General features: G+C 42.2%; 1 protein-coding gene across 1 annotated transcript; it reads left to right on the forward strand.

The window, feature by feature from the left end:
• Positions 1–215: 215 nt before the first annotated feature.
• Positions 216–3,953, forward strand: LOC4338092 (GDSL esterase/lipase At5g45910). The gene is made up of 5 exons (XM_015784341.3): positions 216–530; positions 610–816; positions 1,001–1,149; positions 1,561–1,834; positions 3,476–3,953. Exons 1-5 carry the CDS (start codon positions 293–295, stop codon positions 3,691–3,693), a joined length of 1,086 nt encoding a protein of 361 aa, XP_015639827.1. The 5' UTR covers positions 216–292; the 3' UTR covers positions 3,694–3,953.
• Positions 3,954–16,846: the final 12,893 nt, after the last annotated feature.

Genomic DNA, 16,846 nt, shown 5'->3' on the forward strand with positions numbered 1-16,846 from the left:
CTGTATGTTACTGCCGTAGCTTTATGACGATAAAGAATCACGCTTACGTGAGTGTGCAGAGGACGACGTCGTGGTTGCAGTGGTGATCAGTGAAGCAAAGAAGAATATGGAAACGCAGTAGCCCGCCGCGACAGCGACCCACCAACCGACGGCTGCCGAGACGAGACGAACTAGCGCTAAGCCTATAAAATCGCATCAACCCACACGAGCTACCTATCCATCGTCCTAGCTATCTCACGTAGTCTCCCTCTCCCGGTCTTCGCGACGACGCTAGCTTTACACGTTCGTGATAATGGCGGCGCTGCTGCTGCTGGCGGCGGCGATGGTGGTGGTGGTGTTCGCGCACGCGGCGGCGGCGCAGCGGTACAATGCTATCTACAGCTTCGGCGACTCCATCTCCGACACCGGCAACCTCTGCGTCGGCGGCTGCCCGTCGTGGCTCACCACCGGCCAGCCCCCCTACGGCAAGACCTTCTTCGGCCGCCCCACCGGCCGCTGCTCCGACGGCCGCGTCGTCGTCGACTTCCTCGGTAGGACGACGTCCTGATCGATCGATCGATCGAGCTAGTAGTGGAGAAAATGACATGTGAATTTCATGCATATATGCAGCTGAGCACTTTGGGCTGCCGCTGCCGCCGGCGTCGAAGGGCGGCGGCGACTTCAAGAAGGGGGCGAACATGGCGATCATCGGCGCCACCTCCATGGACGCCGCCTTCTTCAAGTCCATCGGCCTCAGCGACAAGATTTGGAACAATGGCCCCCTCGACACCCAGATCCAGTGGTTCCGTCAGCTCCTCCCCTCCGTCTGCGGCAACGGTAACTAACTAATTATTCAACATCTTATTATTTACCACAGTAACTACCACTGTAATTAATGATCCAATTCATTGATTAGTCGTCTCACCAACAACTACCAGTATATATGTGCATGTGGAGTAATTAATTAATTAATTAATTAACGGACGAATTGATGGATCGATCGGATCACGGGTGTGTGTAGATTGCAGGAGCTACCTGTCCAAGTCGCTGTTCGTGGTGGGCGAGTTCGGCGGCAACGACTACAACGCGCCGCTCTTCGCCGGCCGCGCCATGACGGAGGTCAGGGACTACGTGCCACAGGTCGTCAGCAAGATCATCCGTGGCCTCGAGGTAACTAACCAACTAACCTGATCATTTCACGCTCTCCACCTGATCAACTCACGAGAGTTGGATCACGGATGACTCCAAAATGGAAAAAAAAACAAATTGTCCGCCAAACAGTCTATTTCCTCCTTCCTACAGTATCAGATTAATTTCACACAAACTATTTTTTTATATAGAAATTGCCCTATAATATCAAATATATCTTTTTTCAAGTTAATTTGTAATAATTAAAACTCAATTGATCATTCGCTAATGGCTTTCCTGTTTTAAATGCCCTTACGTACTTAATCTTAATCTTTATCTATCTTAAATTAAGCCTAAATTACTATATTTTAGGATAGATAAAGTACTTTTTTTATCGTAACTCGTATAGGCAACAAAACAATCATGTAAATTTTGCGCGCGACTTGTGAACAGACATTGATCAGGATGGGCGCGGTGGACGTGGTGGTGCCAGGGGTTCTACCCATCGGGTGCTTCCCGATCTACCTGACGCTCTATGGCACATCCAACGGTGCAGACTACGATCGCAATGGTTGCCTCAAGAGCTACAATAGCCTCTCCTCCTACCACAACACGTTGCTCAAGAGAAGCCTCTCCAACCTCCAGAGGACGTACCCACATGCCAGGGTCATGTACGCTGATTTCTACTCGCAGGTCACTGCTATGGTCCGCTCTCCCCAAAACTTCGGTGAGTTGATCATACTATTTCTCATCTCATAACCGCACTAAAACATACTACCTCCGTTTGATAAAAAAAACTGTATTTTTGATTATGCACCTGGACAGATCAATATGTGATTTTTTAGAACGGCGCATTATATTAGTAAATCTTGACTTACCTGTCGTTTTCTTGTTTATTTGAGGGTCATGGACTTATCAATGATATGAAACCTATCGCTATTTTTTCTGTTAGGCTTGATTTTTTTTTTTTTTGCAAAATGGAATTTAATCCAGCCTTGTTATGGTTGATAGGAGATAACCGTTTTATAAAATTTTACAAGCTATTTCGTAGGAACTAGGAAGCATAATATTTAGATCAGCCTATAAATTCTATTTTGTATAGTAGTTAACAGATCAGCCCTGAACATTACTGCCCAGAGCTGCAAGGCACCATCGTTGTCCGGTAGCACACATCACCCTTTTATGTGCTAAAAATCAAAAGCGTCCCAGAATCCAGTTGCCGTGACAGAGTTGAAGTTTTCAGTGGTCACGGCATGTTTAGTGTAGGTTAGCTAGGGGTACATGGCCCACACGTCAGATCTAGGTAAAGGATATATCCAAAGGTTGTTAGAGATAAGTATAAATTAATACACTGTACGTGCATAACAACAAGCTTTACATCTCCAAATAGTCCAATTACTTGTTGGATTCTTAGCTCACTTGTCCTGTTAGTGTGGCAAATGATTTGTGCCTTCCCTGTGTGGACCATTCATGACCTCTGTCCATATACTAGCTAGTACAGTATAATTTAGGAATTGATACCTTGTAATCCAATTGGAATGGCATCTATCATACTATATCAAATACTCCCTCCGTTTTAAAATGTTTGACACCGTTGACTTTTTAGCACGTGTTTGACCGTTCGTCTTATTAAAAAAATTTGTGAAATATGTAAAACTATATGTGTACATGAAAGTATATTTAACAATGAATCAAATGATATGAAAAGAATAAATAATTATTTAAATAAGACGAATGGTTAAACACGTATTAAAAAGTCAACGGTGTCAAATATTTTGAAATGGAGGGAGTATTATGAAATAATAACAACTGGCATGATTTATGTAATACTAGTGCTAAAGCATGCATGCATGTATCACAGCTAGCTAGCTCTTCTTTGCATGCGACATCGTCCAATTGAAAACAAAGATACCCTTTGGCCAAAAGCTCATGGCCACAAATTAAAACAAAACAAAGGAACATGTTCATATCTTTGCATGATCTTGAAAGTTCAAACCCTCTCAGCCTTGCTCTGCTTGCACCACTGCAAAAGAACAGAGCACACATTACAAAGCAAACCGAAAAAACGACAAAAAAAAAAAACAACGGCACTATTTGAAACATAGAAATATTATTTTATCAAAGATAGATTTAAAACCGAGCCTCTACATCTAAACTAGATATACACAGCCAAATAAATAATGCAAAAATCTGACACTACATATTTCTGCCATTGTAAAACTATTTCTAGTGAAACATCCGAAACACGTATATATGACATCAATTTCTAAGATAAGTGAAAAATTGTTTACATCTCCGGTATCCACCGATCAATATATTTATTTGGAGAGTGATATTGGTTGCTCACCTTGTTAATATAATATGGCAGGGCTGAAATACGGGCTGAAGGTGTGCTGCGGGGCGGGAGGGCAGGGGACGTACAACTACAACAACAAAGCGCGGTGCGGCATGTCCGGGTCCAGCGCCTGCGCCGACCCGGCCAACTACCTCATCTGGGACGGCATCCACCTTACCGAGGCCGCCTACCGCTCCATCGCCGATGGCTGGCTCAAGGGCCCCTACTGCAACCCTCCCATCCTCCACTGATTTATTAATCCTACATGTATAATATCTGCAGAGAGATGAGATGTGACCCAATTAATTGTGCACTGTTTGCTTAATTAGGCCGAAGTGTGTGTTTGTATTTGTGTGTGGGTTAATTAATATTTGTTCATGGGGTTTACTTAATTAGAGTTTGGTTGTGATTTGGAGAGGGTGATTTTAAGCCTGATGATGTATTTAGTTGGGGATCGAATCAAACTGATCCAAGTGAATAATGAAGCTCAAACAAGGGCTTTTCCATTTTAGTTTCACAAGTTGTTATGGGCTGGCTCTCAATGAGGTCCTGAGGGGCTTTCGTTTGCGTGGCCTTGCAACTGCAATTCCGGCCCCTCTAGTCGGAACTTTACGGGCCAAATTTTGTAACCCTTTTGTAGTAGTAGAGCCAGAAATGCTAAAAAGAATTTGGTCGAAAGGAGCCACTATAACACTATTGTTAGTTTTCTTTTTCAAAATTTCCTGAATCTATAGTAAATCCCTCCTTCCTCCTAACAAAGCCACTGCCTCCCATCTTTCTCTAAGAAAACCGCATAGAACCAAACAACCGTAAAAAAACCGGCATAGAAATAAACTAAAACAATATTTTTATCACCCAATCCCATTACAACCTACGGGCATATAACTAGTTCGGTCTAAAATTTAACGTTATGGAGAAGGCTAAGTTAACTAATAAATTATTACTGGTAGTCCATTTCTGGCATGGGCTAGGAAATAGCCCATGCTAAAAGAGTCATGGAAACAGAATGGAGGAGAAAGTTCACTTTGACTCCTTCAAAACATTAGGTTGGATCTTATTCGTATCCTTCAATTCAATCATAAAACAAGGTATAATGATTCCTCTAACTATTGAAACCGACACAAAATGACTAGGTGATATTTGACGTGACAATCTATTAATCATAGAAATAGAGTGGGGCCCATGTATCATACCCTCTCCTTCCTTTCTCTCCAACATAACTCCTCTTATTGGCAGTAGGGTGATGGCAGGGATGCAGCAGGGTGGCCGGTGCGCGGAGGTTGAGGAGAGGCAACATGGCAGTGATGGGGGCGACAACAGGGTAGCTCACAAATCGGCGACAAAGGGGTTGAGGTGGAGCGTGCTCCGGTGGGGAGTGGCGGTGGCAGCGACGGGGAGCGGCCGTGTGCTCGCGCGGCGCGGCGACGGCGGTGGGGAGCGGCGGTGGCGGCAGCGGGGAGCGGCTGCGTGCTTGCGCGGCGCGGCGGCGATAGCAGCGGTGGCGGTGGCGGAAACCTCTTTGGCCTCGCCACGGCCTCCTCCTTGGAGCTCGTCGCCAGGAACGTGAGCCACCTTCTTCTACTGGGTCGCCTTCTCGTCGCTGTCGTCATCGACCCCCCACTCCCTCCGCGCCAACTGCCTCCTCGTCCGCCTCCTCTCCTGCGCTGCCCTCATCGGAGCTCGAGCTATGGCGGCGGTTTCACCTGCATCCTGAGGATCCAGGCCTCGGGCTGCGGCCGGGTCTGCGTGACCCTAGATGATCTCAGATGCTTGGGCTTCATGGCGACAACGGTGAGTGGGAGACGGAGTCCCGGAGGCGCCCCGCCGCCGGTGAGCCTAGATGGCCCCAGCACATCCTCGATGTCCTCCATCTCCATCTCTGGCTGCTGCTGCGGAGGCGACGGTGCGCCAAGGCGAGTGGTGGGCTGGTCATTGGTGGCTTCCCCGACCGAGTAGGGTTTGGGAAAAAGTATACTTTCCCACAATACTTTTTTTTGTGTGAATAACATATGGGTCTCACATATTTTTTTATTTTTGTTTTCATTCTATTGACACGTAAGCGCCACGTAGGACAAAGACTTGGTCAAGACTGCCACCTCAGCCAAAACCACCTCCAAAACCATCGAGGGACATTGTTTGCACCAGTTTTGATAGTTGGAGGAGTCGATGAACCCGGTTTTGTGGTTGGAGGATATGAATCTTACTCGGGCGATACTTGAGCGAGTCAAAGTATACCTTTTCCTTCCCATTTTACTTGTTAAGCTAAGCCCATCAATCACTCTGTAATTCATTCCCCCTCTCTCCACTCCACCATGTTACCTTCTAAGTTTCAAACAGTATACGCTCCTCTATATCGCCGCCGTCACCGGCAGCGGCCGACGGCCGTGAATTGGACCAGCTAGCTGGTGGAGTTGACACCATAAATTCCCGCCGGTTTTCACAAGAGCGCCATGGCGGACGTGCTCCGGCGAGAGGCAGGCGGCGTCACCACAATCATCTTGGTGTGCTCCACGGTGGCGGCGGCAGCGGCGGCGGCTGGGACGCTGGCGGTGGCTGACGCGGGCGCTGCGGCTGGCGGTGGCGTGGGAGGCGGCGCTCGACGCCAACCTCGTCAAGCAGAAGTGCGCACTCCGCCAGGCGGAGCGCACACTATTCAGAGAAAAGTGTTGAACCAACTAGGAGCAACAATTGAATTGGCAGGGGATGGAGCTAAGGCTGTGGATATATTCAAAGATGCTATTGAGAGAGTAAGTGTTTCAGGAGAGCATAATGTGCCATTGCCCTATGATGTCATATTCATGGATTGCCAGGTTTGTTTCTCCTTCTAGTTGTTAGGAAACGATAAGCGAACAAACGATAAAGAACAATAGATCAATCACAGAAGACACGAGATTTAACGTGGAAAACCCTCCCAAAACAGGAGAGAAAAAACCACGGGTGCCAGCCAGCAAAATATCTTCACTATATCTAGGGTGAGGTTACATCACCGCACGGCGGCTTACAAGAGGTATATATATGGTTGAACCCTAAAAGGGATGACGATCCGTTTCGCGGGGGCTCCGCCCCCGCACCCCCCCGGGCGTCCCCAGGTGCACGATCCATCCTTTACCCTGAACACAACAAAGACAAAAACACTTTCGGCGCCAAATAGCCTCTTGGGCTAAACCACTATACCAACTAAGCTTGAGCAAAGCTCAAACTTAGCAACAGGAACATGCTTTGTCATCATATCAACAGGATTATCATGAGTACTTATCTTGCATACCTTCAGCTTACCTTGCGCGACTACATCGCGAACATAATGGTACTTGATATCAATGTGCTTTGTCCTCTCATGAAACATCTGATCTTTAGTAAGGCATATAGCACTTTGACTGTCACAAAACAAGTTAATGCAAGAATAAACTCCACAAAGCTCAGCAAACAATCCTTTCAACCAAACTGATTCTTTACATGCTTCAGCAATAGCCATGTATTCTGCTTCAGTGGTAGACTGGGCAACAACATGCCGCAATGTTGCCTTCCAACTCACAGCACAACTACCAATGGTAAACACATAACCTGTGAGTGACCTTCTCTTATCTAAATCTGCAGCAAAATCAGAATCCACATATCCAATAAGCCCCTTATTAGTCCTGCCAAACTTCAAGCAAGCATTAGCTGTGTCTCTGAGGTACCTGAAAATCCACTGAATAGCTTTCCAGTGTTCTTTACCAGGATTAGCCATGTATCTACTAACCAAACTCATAGCATGAGATAAATCTAGACGGGAGCAAACCATGGCATACATCAAAGAACCAACAACACTAGAATATGGAACTCTAGACATGTATTCTACATCCTCATCAGTACTAGCACATTGTAAAGCTGATAATTTAAAATGAGGTGCAATATGAGTACTAACAGGCTTTGTATCATGCATGTTAAAACGCTGAAGAACCTTCTTAATGTAGCTTTGCTGACTAAGAAATAACCAACCGGAATTTCTGTCTCTAGTGATTTCCATACCTAGAATTTTCTTAGCAGCATCAAGATCCTTCATATCAAACTCACTACTCAACTGTTTCTTCAATGTAGTGATTTGTTCCTTGCTCTTGGCAGCAATCAGCATATCATCAACATATAACAGCAAGTATATAGGTGACACATTAACAAATTTAATATACACACAGCTATCAAATTCAGATCTCTTGAAGCCATGTGACAACATAAATGAATCAAACCTTTTATACCATTGACGAGGAGACTGTTTCAAACCATACAAAGATCTTTTCAACTTGCAAACATAATCCTCCTTACCAGGCACTATGAACCCTTCTGGCTGGTCCATGTATATCTCCTCCTCAAGCTCTCCATGTAAAAATGCTGTCTTCACATCTAACTGCTCAAGCTCAAGATCATGCATAGCAACAATACTGAAGAATGTGCGAATTGAACTATGCTTTACAACTAGAGAGAACACATCATTATAATCAACACCAGCAATTTGACTAAAACCTTTTGCTACTAAACTTGCCTTAAACCTCGGAGGGTCGCTAGGAGATAAACCCTCCTTTCTCTTGAAGATCTATTTACAATGAACAGGCTTCTTCTGTTTTGGCAAGTGCACAAGCTCCCATGTGTCATTCTTCTCAAGAGACTGCATCTCCTCCTGCATAGCTGAGATCCACTTCTCACGGTCTCCAGAAACAACAACTTCAGTGTATGTGGCTAGCTCAAGAGTATTCTCCACCTGTTCAGCACAAATAAAAGCATAATAAACCATATCACATTCCTCAATAAGGCGGACTGGAGCTCCACAACTCCTCTTTGTTCTGCGATGTGCAATAGGTTCATCTTGTGGCTGCAAAACAGGAGGTGAGTGCTGAACAGTATCATTAACATCATTACCAACAATTTCAGTTTTCTGATCATCCACGTGCTCCACCTGCACGCTAACATATTGCTGCTCCTCATCAAAACCACCTGGTATGACATCTGTGGGCAAGCTGTCATTAAACATAACAGATTCATTGAAAACAACACTCCTGCTCATGAATGTCTTATTAGTTTCAGGATTCCATAACTTATATCCTTTTACTCCTGAACCATAACCAAGAAACAGACACTTAATAGCTCTAGGCTCTAATTTTCCATTATTAACATGAGCATAAGCAGTGCATCCAAAAACTCTCAACTGTGAATAATTAGCAGGCATACCAGACCATACCTCAATGGGAGTTTTCTTATTAAGTGAGATAGAAGGCGACCTGTTGATCAAGTAGCAGGCGGTTTTAGCAGCCTCTGCCCAAAAACGTTTGTTCATGCGGGCGTTGGACAGCATACAACGAGCCTTGGAGATGATGGTTCTGTTCATGCGCTCAGCCACACCATTCTGCTGTGGAGTGTACGGGATGGTGTGATGCATAACGATGCCTTCCTTCCTACAATAATCATCAAAAGCATCCGAACAAAATCCACCACCATTGTCAGTGCGAAGTACTTTTACCTCCTTTTCAGTTTGCCTTTTTATCATGACTTTCCACTCTTTAAAAGCAGCAAATGTATCATCTTTATGTTTCAGGAAATAAGGCCACACTTTTCTAGAGTAATCATCAATAATGGTAAGCATATAACGAGCACCACCAAGAGATGGCTTACGGGAAGGCCCCCACAAATCAGCATGTACATAATCAAGTATACCTTTGGTGCGATGAACTGAGGTATTGAATTTTACCCTCTTGTGCTTACCAAAAACACAGTGCTCACAGAACTTCATGTTACCCTGAGTGCAGCCATCCAGCAGGTTCCTCTTCATCAATTCTGCCATACCAAGTTCACTCATATGTCCAAGACGCATATGCCACATGTTAGTCTTACTAGGTTCATCTTTAGAAACAACAGCAGCAGTAACATAACCATGTAATGTACTTCCTCTAAGGACATATAAGTTTGCAGAATTCATATCACCAATCATATAAACGAGAGAACCTTTCGATACCTTTACAACTCCACCTGAACCGGAGTATTTGTATCCTTCTGCATCAAGTGTGCTGAGAGAGATGAGATTTCTCGCCATCCTTGGTATGTGTCTCACATCTTTCAGCGTGCGTGTCATGCCATCGTGTGTCTTGATCTGAACGGAGCCAATGCCCACGATCTCACGTGGGTTATCATCTCCCATGCGCACAACATCTCCATTCTGCACAGACTTGTAAGAACTAAACCAATCTCTGTTAATGCAGATATGAAACGAACATGTAGTATCAAGTATCCATTCATCATGACTAGAAACACAAACAACAAAAACGACAAGACAATCTCCTGAATCAGAGTTATCAGCACTGGTAACAACAGAGGCCTTACCATCAGATTTCCTTTTCTCCTTATTCTGCAGCTTCCAACATTCTTCAATGAAGTGATTTTTCTTTTTGCAATACTTACAGAACTTTTTACCTCTAGACTTAGAACGGCCTCTACTCTGGTTCTTGTCACGATCATTGCTGTCGTTGTAGGTTCTCTGCTCAGATCTGCCTCTGACCTGCAATGCTTCGCCCTTAGAGGACGATGCATCAGACTGAACCATACCTTTCATCTTCTCCCTGTTTTGGAGCGCCTCATAGACTTCCGCTAGGGTTAGTTCACTACGGCTTAAAAGTATGGTGTCACGAAAATTTGCATATGAACTAGGCAGTGAGCATAACAGTAAAAGACCTAAATCTTCATCATCAAACTGTACCTCCATCGACACTAGGTCGGCAACGATCTCCTTGAAGACCGATATGTGGTTCAATATAGAACCACTCTCCTGCAACTTGTGCGAGAACAACTTCATCTTGATATGCATCTTACTGATTAGATCTTTAGACATGCAGATCGATTCCAGTTTGAGCCAAAGTTCTGCAGCAGTGTTTTCCGGCAACACTTCTTGCAAAATATCATTAGATAGATGAAGTTGGATCAGCGACAGAGCCTTACGATCTTTCCGCTTCTCCTCAGCAGTTCATTCAGTCGATTTCTTCTCCCCGAAGCTTTCCAGCGCCTCATCAAGATCCCAAGTTTGCACCAGAACAGCCCGCATCTTGACTTGCCACAGCGAGAATCACGTCTTGTAGTCTAGCAGCGGTACATCATACTTCATCGACGCCATCGCGAAACCCTAATGTGAGAACAAGCTCTGATACCACTTGTTAGGAAACGATAAGCGAACAAACGATAAAGAACAATAGATCAATCACAGAAGACACGAGATTTAACGTGAAAAACCCTCCCAAAACAGGAGAGAAAAAACCACGGGCGCCAGCCAACAAAATATCTTCACTATATCTGGGGTGAGGTTACATCACCGCACGGCGGCTTACAAGAGGTATATATATGGTGGAACCCTACGCTTCGGCCCAAGCCTTCCGGCGACGGGCCTCCGCTCCGCTACGGCAGAAGCTGGCCTTTATTAAGTGCAAATGAATTTGGATCACAACTCAACACTAGCTACCAACACAACACTTTTCATTCAACTGCTTCCCTTAACTTGGAGTATTATTGTTTTTCCCATTTTATGATTTTTGCAATTTTCTAGTGGGAATTTTGCAATAACAATTCAAAACGGTGGGTAAATTTGCAAACGCCCCACAGATATAATACATAATGCAAAGGCTTCTCGTAAGAATTGGACATTACCAATATCCATTTGTTGTTTCAGATGCCTGAAATGGATGGCTATGAAGCAACAATGCGCATCCGCAAGGAAGAAAGCCGCTATGGAATTTGCACTCCAATCATCGCATTGACCTCTCATTCCATGGAGGACGATCTTCAGAAGGCAATTCATGCCGGGATGAATCTACACATGACAAATCCAATAGAAAGGAGGACAATAGTTGAAGCTGTTCATGGTGTCTGCAAAAGACAATAACCGGTGTTGCACAACACATCATATATATGTGGCAATGAGAAGGATGAGACAAATCACATCAGCCTAATTGATGCAGTATGTAGGATGTAATTACAGATTTTATCTTTAAGTGAACCTTAATCTCGAAGCAAACTTGAATGGCCTGGGTCGGCGTCGAACACATGATGACCGATAAACAGTGCCGGCTAGAAAAGAACAGGAAAAAGCGGAGAAGAGAGGGGAAGGGCACTCTGGTAAATTTGCAGATTGCCTGCATTGAATTTGGATTCAATATTTTGAACTCCTCTTAAGCTCGATCCATAAATTTGAAAATTCAACTAATTAAATGAATATTGATTTTTCAAATTTATTTTAAAAAGGAACTTCCATAATTTTACAAGATTTGTGTAAGAGTGAATTGCGTTTATGGCCATATTTGATTACTAAAATTTCACTTTTGAGCACCCTTTAGCTCTTAATTTTTTTCACTTTGGACGATGCTATTTTGCCATTGTTTATACTTTGGGCCACCAAAATACTTCTCGAGCACATCAATTACCTTAAGCACATCGGCATCCGTATATCAACAATCTTCCCAACTTACGTGTAAACTATTATTTACTATTATTGTACATTAGTCCAAAATACAATAAAGGTAGTTTTACCTAGTCCAAAGCAAAAATATTTGTTAAAGGGTGATTCAAAGTAAAACTTTAGTAATAAAAGGTAGATCAAAGTGCAATTAATTGTTTGAATAATTTATTTGATTTCTCCTTAAATATGCACACTTCAGTTTATAATTAAATCGAAGTTTAATTCTTGTAATTGAATAATATTTATTGAACTGGAAGTTTAATTTTAGTTTCCACTTGACTTGCATTCTTCTCAATTCATTTGAGGCTCTCAAACTAAACTTCAAATTGTTTTGGTTCTTTTGCAATCAAACAGTCAAAAAATAGTGGCATGGTGCAAAATGTTTTAATAAGTTTGAAATTCAATGTGTTTTCATTATTACCTTTCTTTAAGTTTGAATGGGGTACGATTAATAATTTAATTGCTCAATCTAACAAAATGCAGTATTCACATTCCAATCAAATCTTAGGTACATAATCTAGTCAAATAACCAATCTGCAATAGATAACTAAGCTAACTGAACATAACCTAACTTCTTAGAGGTAAGAGGTTGCCGCTGTTCTCATAAAAGGAAAAAAAAAGTTCGGTCCAATAGGCCGCCTAGCTACCATGACAACCGTTGTTGTTCGTGGGCCTGACTGGCTCATATCCATCATGCTCTACATGGGCCTTTTCCTTTTTGTGATATAGTGATATCTCTGTGCGAAATACAAATGTGAAATGTTTAGAACTAATTTTACTTGATTTCCAGTTTGACCCAAGAACTATTGTCTATTACTACTGCTGTCTAGGACACTTTCACAGTTTCACTAGCATACCATCAACCAATGCATGCTGTTTTCATATGTGATATGTTATGAGCTGTTTTCTGATCTTTCCGAGCATGTTTGTAGCCCAAAATCCCTTCCAACAGTCTTGCTAACCTGACATTCTTAAATATTCACCTTCGACAGGCAAACTGAATTAACTGTATGATATGCAAAGCTGAAATGTGGTGACGAACTTCTGATGGTCGCCATTTAACTCTGGAGAGTTAAAAATTGTATTGCTTACACTACATACCATGGCAACCTTTTTTTTTTCCTCCGACTTAACGTCCCATTTAACTCCTCAGACATTGCAAGGTCAAATTACCATTCTCACCCCCCCCCCCCAAAAAAAAAACTCTACTAAACATAAGGTAAAATGGGCAAAACTGTTGCAAACTTTCCCAAATTAAATTTGGAAATATACTATTTTTTTTCTCAGAAATATCCTGTATGCACTTACCGTGGTCTCGCACGATGATGACGCCGGGACTTGCGAGGCTGCAGACCCCTGTCGCTAATCAGTGATTAATTATCCTAATTAGCGATTAATTAAATACAATTAATTAATTGTTCTAATCAAAATATTTAATCACTAATTATTATTAATTAATCGCTAATCATTTGATTTCTAAAATGTTGTCGATGTTTTGCCATGTGAGACCGCTCAGTCGTCGTTACGCGAGACCACCAGCGTTGTCACGCTCTCGTTATTCTCGTGCAACGGTTCAGTGATATTGACGGCATATTTGTGTTAAAAAAAATTACATCCAGGTTTTTTTTAAGAAAAAAATAATGAACAATATATTTTTATGTACAGTCTACATGTTTCACAAAACTGTACTACATGATAAGCAAATTTTAACTGAACTGCAGATACACGCCGGTCTTATCCCTTGGGTCCCCAAATGGTCCAGCAGAACACTCCATCAGCAACCTCCAATTAAAATGTGACATCCAAATTTTGTTTCCATCTTACACAAGATGCCAAGTCATACAGTAGAGTAGAAAGAAGACTACAAAAGCAAGAAATGCAGAAGAACATGCCCTGCGAATTGCAAATTGGTAAGCTCTCTGCTTGCTCGATCTCTGGTTGGCCCTACACTGCCACACTTGGCCAAATTTCAGCGTATGATGAGTTGATGCCAAACATGTTCGTGCAATTTTGTGTGAAATGATTGTCTGTTTGTCTCTGAACATAGCAACAAAAAGAGGCTCGCGCAAGCGCATTGATTTGCTTGGAGCCTGCCTCTGCATGTGATCTATCAGTGTTCCAGATCTCTGAGCTTAGGATTAGCCATGCCTAGAAGCAAACATTGTTGGCACTATTAGTCTGGTATGTACAAATGTTTATATCTCATTATTACTTTTTAGAAAAAAAAATGTATGGCCCTAAGGGCCCAGCCCAACACAAATAATTCAATTCCTATGAAGATCGAATCTATTCTTGTCAAAACCACGCAATTTTCATTACTATGTTTTGAACGAGGAATTTACGCATTTATCAGAATGAAAAATCATCAGTATCGGTTTGGTTTATTTATACATATGGAGCTAATGTGATTTGCTATATAAACAGGTACAATAATTAGGCTGTGTTCGGTATTTGGAGTTAGGAATTCTCCCTAAACATACGAAACGAGGTGGTCCATTAGTGCGTGATTAATTAAATATTAGCTATTTTTTTTAAAAAAGGATCAATATGATTTTTCAAAGCAACTTTCTTATAGAAATTTTTTTTGCAAAAAAAATATATAATATTTAGTAGTTTGGGAAGTGTGCGCGCAAAAAACGAGATAGATGGGTTGGGAAAGCTAGCAAACAAACTTATGTTCGGATGCCCCTTTTCCCAACCCCTCTCCCTCGTTTCCACGCGCACGCTTTTCAAACTGCTAAACGACGCTTTTCAAACTGCTAAACGGTGTGTTTTTTACAAAAAGTTTTTATATGAAAGTTGCTTAAAGAATCAAATTAATCTATTTTTTTAAAAAATAGCAAATACTTAATTAATCACGTGCTAATGTACCGCTCCGTTTTCCGTGCATACTGCGCTTGTTCTCATCCGGCTGTAGCGAACACACCCTTAGCCTTACGAATACACTGAGCTATTCCTTGGAGGAAAATAAAAACCTATGAGCTGGAAAAGAAAGCAAAAATGTACCCACGAATTACCTACTAAAAAGAAGAAGCATCGCACACCGACGATCATTGTTTGCACTGGTCCACATGTCAGCTGCTGCACACACAGAGATTTTGCCTACCAAGAGAAGCAAAAATGCTCGCACGACATGAAGCATTCTGGTGGCAGAATTCCCAAAAAATTTCACAATTTGACCCTTTGCAAAAAAAAATTTTACAAATAAACCATCACCAAAACTTATTTCAAAAATAACCCTTGGCGCTGAACTTAGACACCTCAGCGCCAAATAGCGTGGCGCTGAATATACGTTGGCACGCTGACTTAGTCTCCCATCCGCGGTGGCACGGCATTCAGCGCCAGTTGACATGGCGCTAAGGTGTCTATATTCAGCGCCAGGTGATTTGGCGCTGACCAAAAGAGTCATTTTTAAAATAAGTTTTGGCAGCGGTTTATTTGTAAAAATTTTTTTTGCAAAGGGTCAAATTGTGAAAATTTCAGCAGAATTCCGGTACAAAGTCGCGGGGAAGTTATCATGACCACACAGACTGTACGGGGGAGCTAGCGTATGGTTGATGCCCAATCTTGAGCAGGACACACCCATGCAGAGAGAGGGAGAGAGAGAGAGAGCGGCCGTACTCCCTCCGTAAAAGAAAAGAAAGATAAACCTTAAGTTTTCGTATCTAATGTTTTATTGTCCGTCTTATATGAATTTTTTTATAACTAGTATTTTCATTGTTGTTAGATGATAAAACATGATTAATACTTTATGCGTGACTTGTCTTTTTAATTTTTTTCATATTTTTTTCAAATAAAACAGACGATCAAACGTTTGACACGGAAACCCGAATTTGGTTTTTTTTAACGGAGCGAGTACGTTGAAACGAGACGCCATGTTTTGGACCAGAAATCATCATCGATCGCTGCGCTCCCTCCCTCCCTCTCTCCAGCTGATTCCTCCGCAATACACGGAGGCGCCCACGTTTGGCCTCTGGCTGCTTCAACACAGCTACGCGGAATGGAGTGGACCATGAGCAGCTGCAGTTCAAGTTCTCTCCCTATCCCACAGCCAGCATGATTTTGATAAATGAATACAACCAGGAACAACAAACTAAAAACTACTACTCTAGAAATAGGATGATTTTGATAATCCGGTCTTGATTAGTGTACGGTACGTTTAAATTTAAAAGTTCAGCGCTTATTTTTATTGGAGTATAATTAAAGTGAATTATTCATCTTTTCTCATCAATTTATCCTCACCAGTTTAGACTTTTAGGTTAAATTGATCATTGTATGCAACTAAATATGATATCAGAATTAAAGGTCTAGAGTTTGAATCATGTCTAGTGTGCAATTAAATAAAAATTGATGTCCACTTCTATTCCACGCTAAAGACTTGAGGGAGCCTCGCGTGAGGGGGAGTGTTGGAATATAAAGGGAATTGGCCGTATTTCCTCATTAGCTTAGTTTTTTGGGTTGAAATGATCGGTTTATGCAATTTTGTCAATCAGACTTCAATAAAACTTTAAGGCTGTTGAATGTTTTTTTCTTATATATAATATAATAGATACCAAGTCATATTTTTTCAAGAAAGTAATGGTTAAAAAAGAATGTGCAAAAGAGAGTACTATGTTTTTTTTAACGATCCAGTACAAAATTATGCTAATTTTATTGGTGCCCACGAATATTATGCACACAGGTGTGTTTATAGTGAGATCAAGGATGCACCGCTAGTTTTTTTTTGTCTCTTATGGCGTCCACAATATGGAATTTTTTGTCTCTTATGGCGTCCACAATATGGAAATACAGAGGGTCTTAAACCTCCCAAGTAGTCTTTATACATTGTACAAGCTAGTGGTCCTTATAGGAGTCTTTTGGATGAGCTATCCTTATGATTAAGGCCTGGCCATATGAAATAAAAAGCTTATCATTCATCTCTCTCTCGTGGAACTCTCCTC

This window comes from Oryza sativa, chromosome 5 (genome assembly GCF_034140825.1).
Source record: "Oryza sativa Japonica Group chromosome 5, ASM3414082v1".
Taxonomy (NCBI): Eukaryota; Viridiplantae; Streptophyta; class Magnoliopsida; order Poales; family Poaceae; genus Oryza; species Oryza sativa.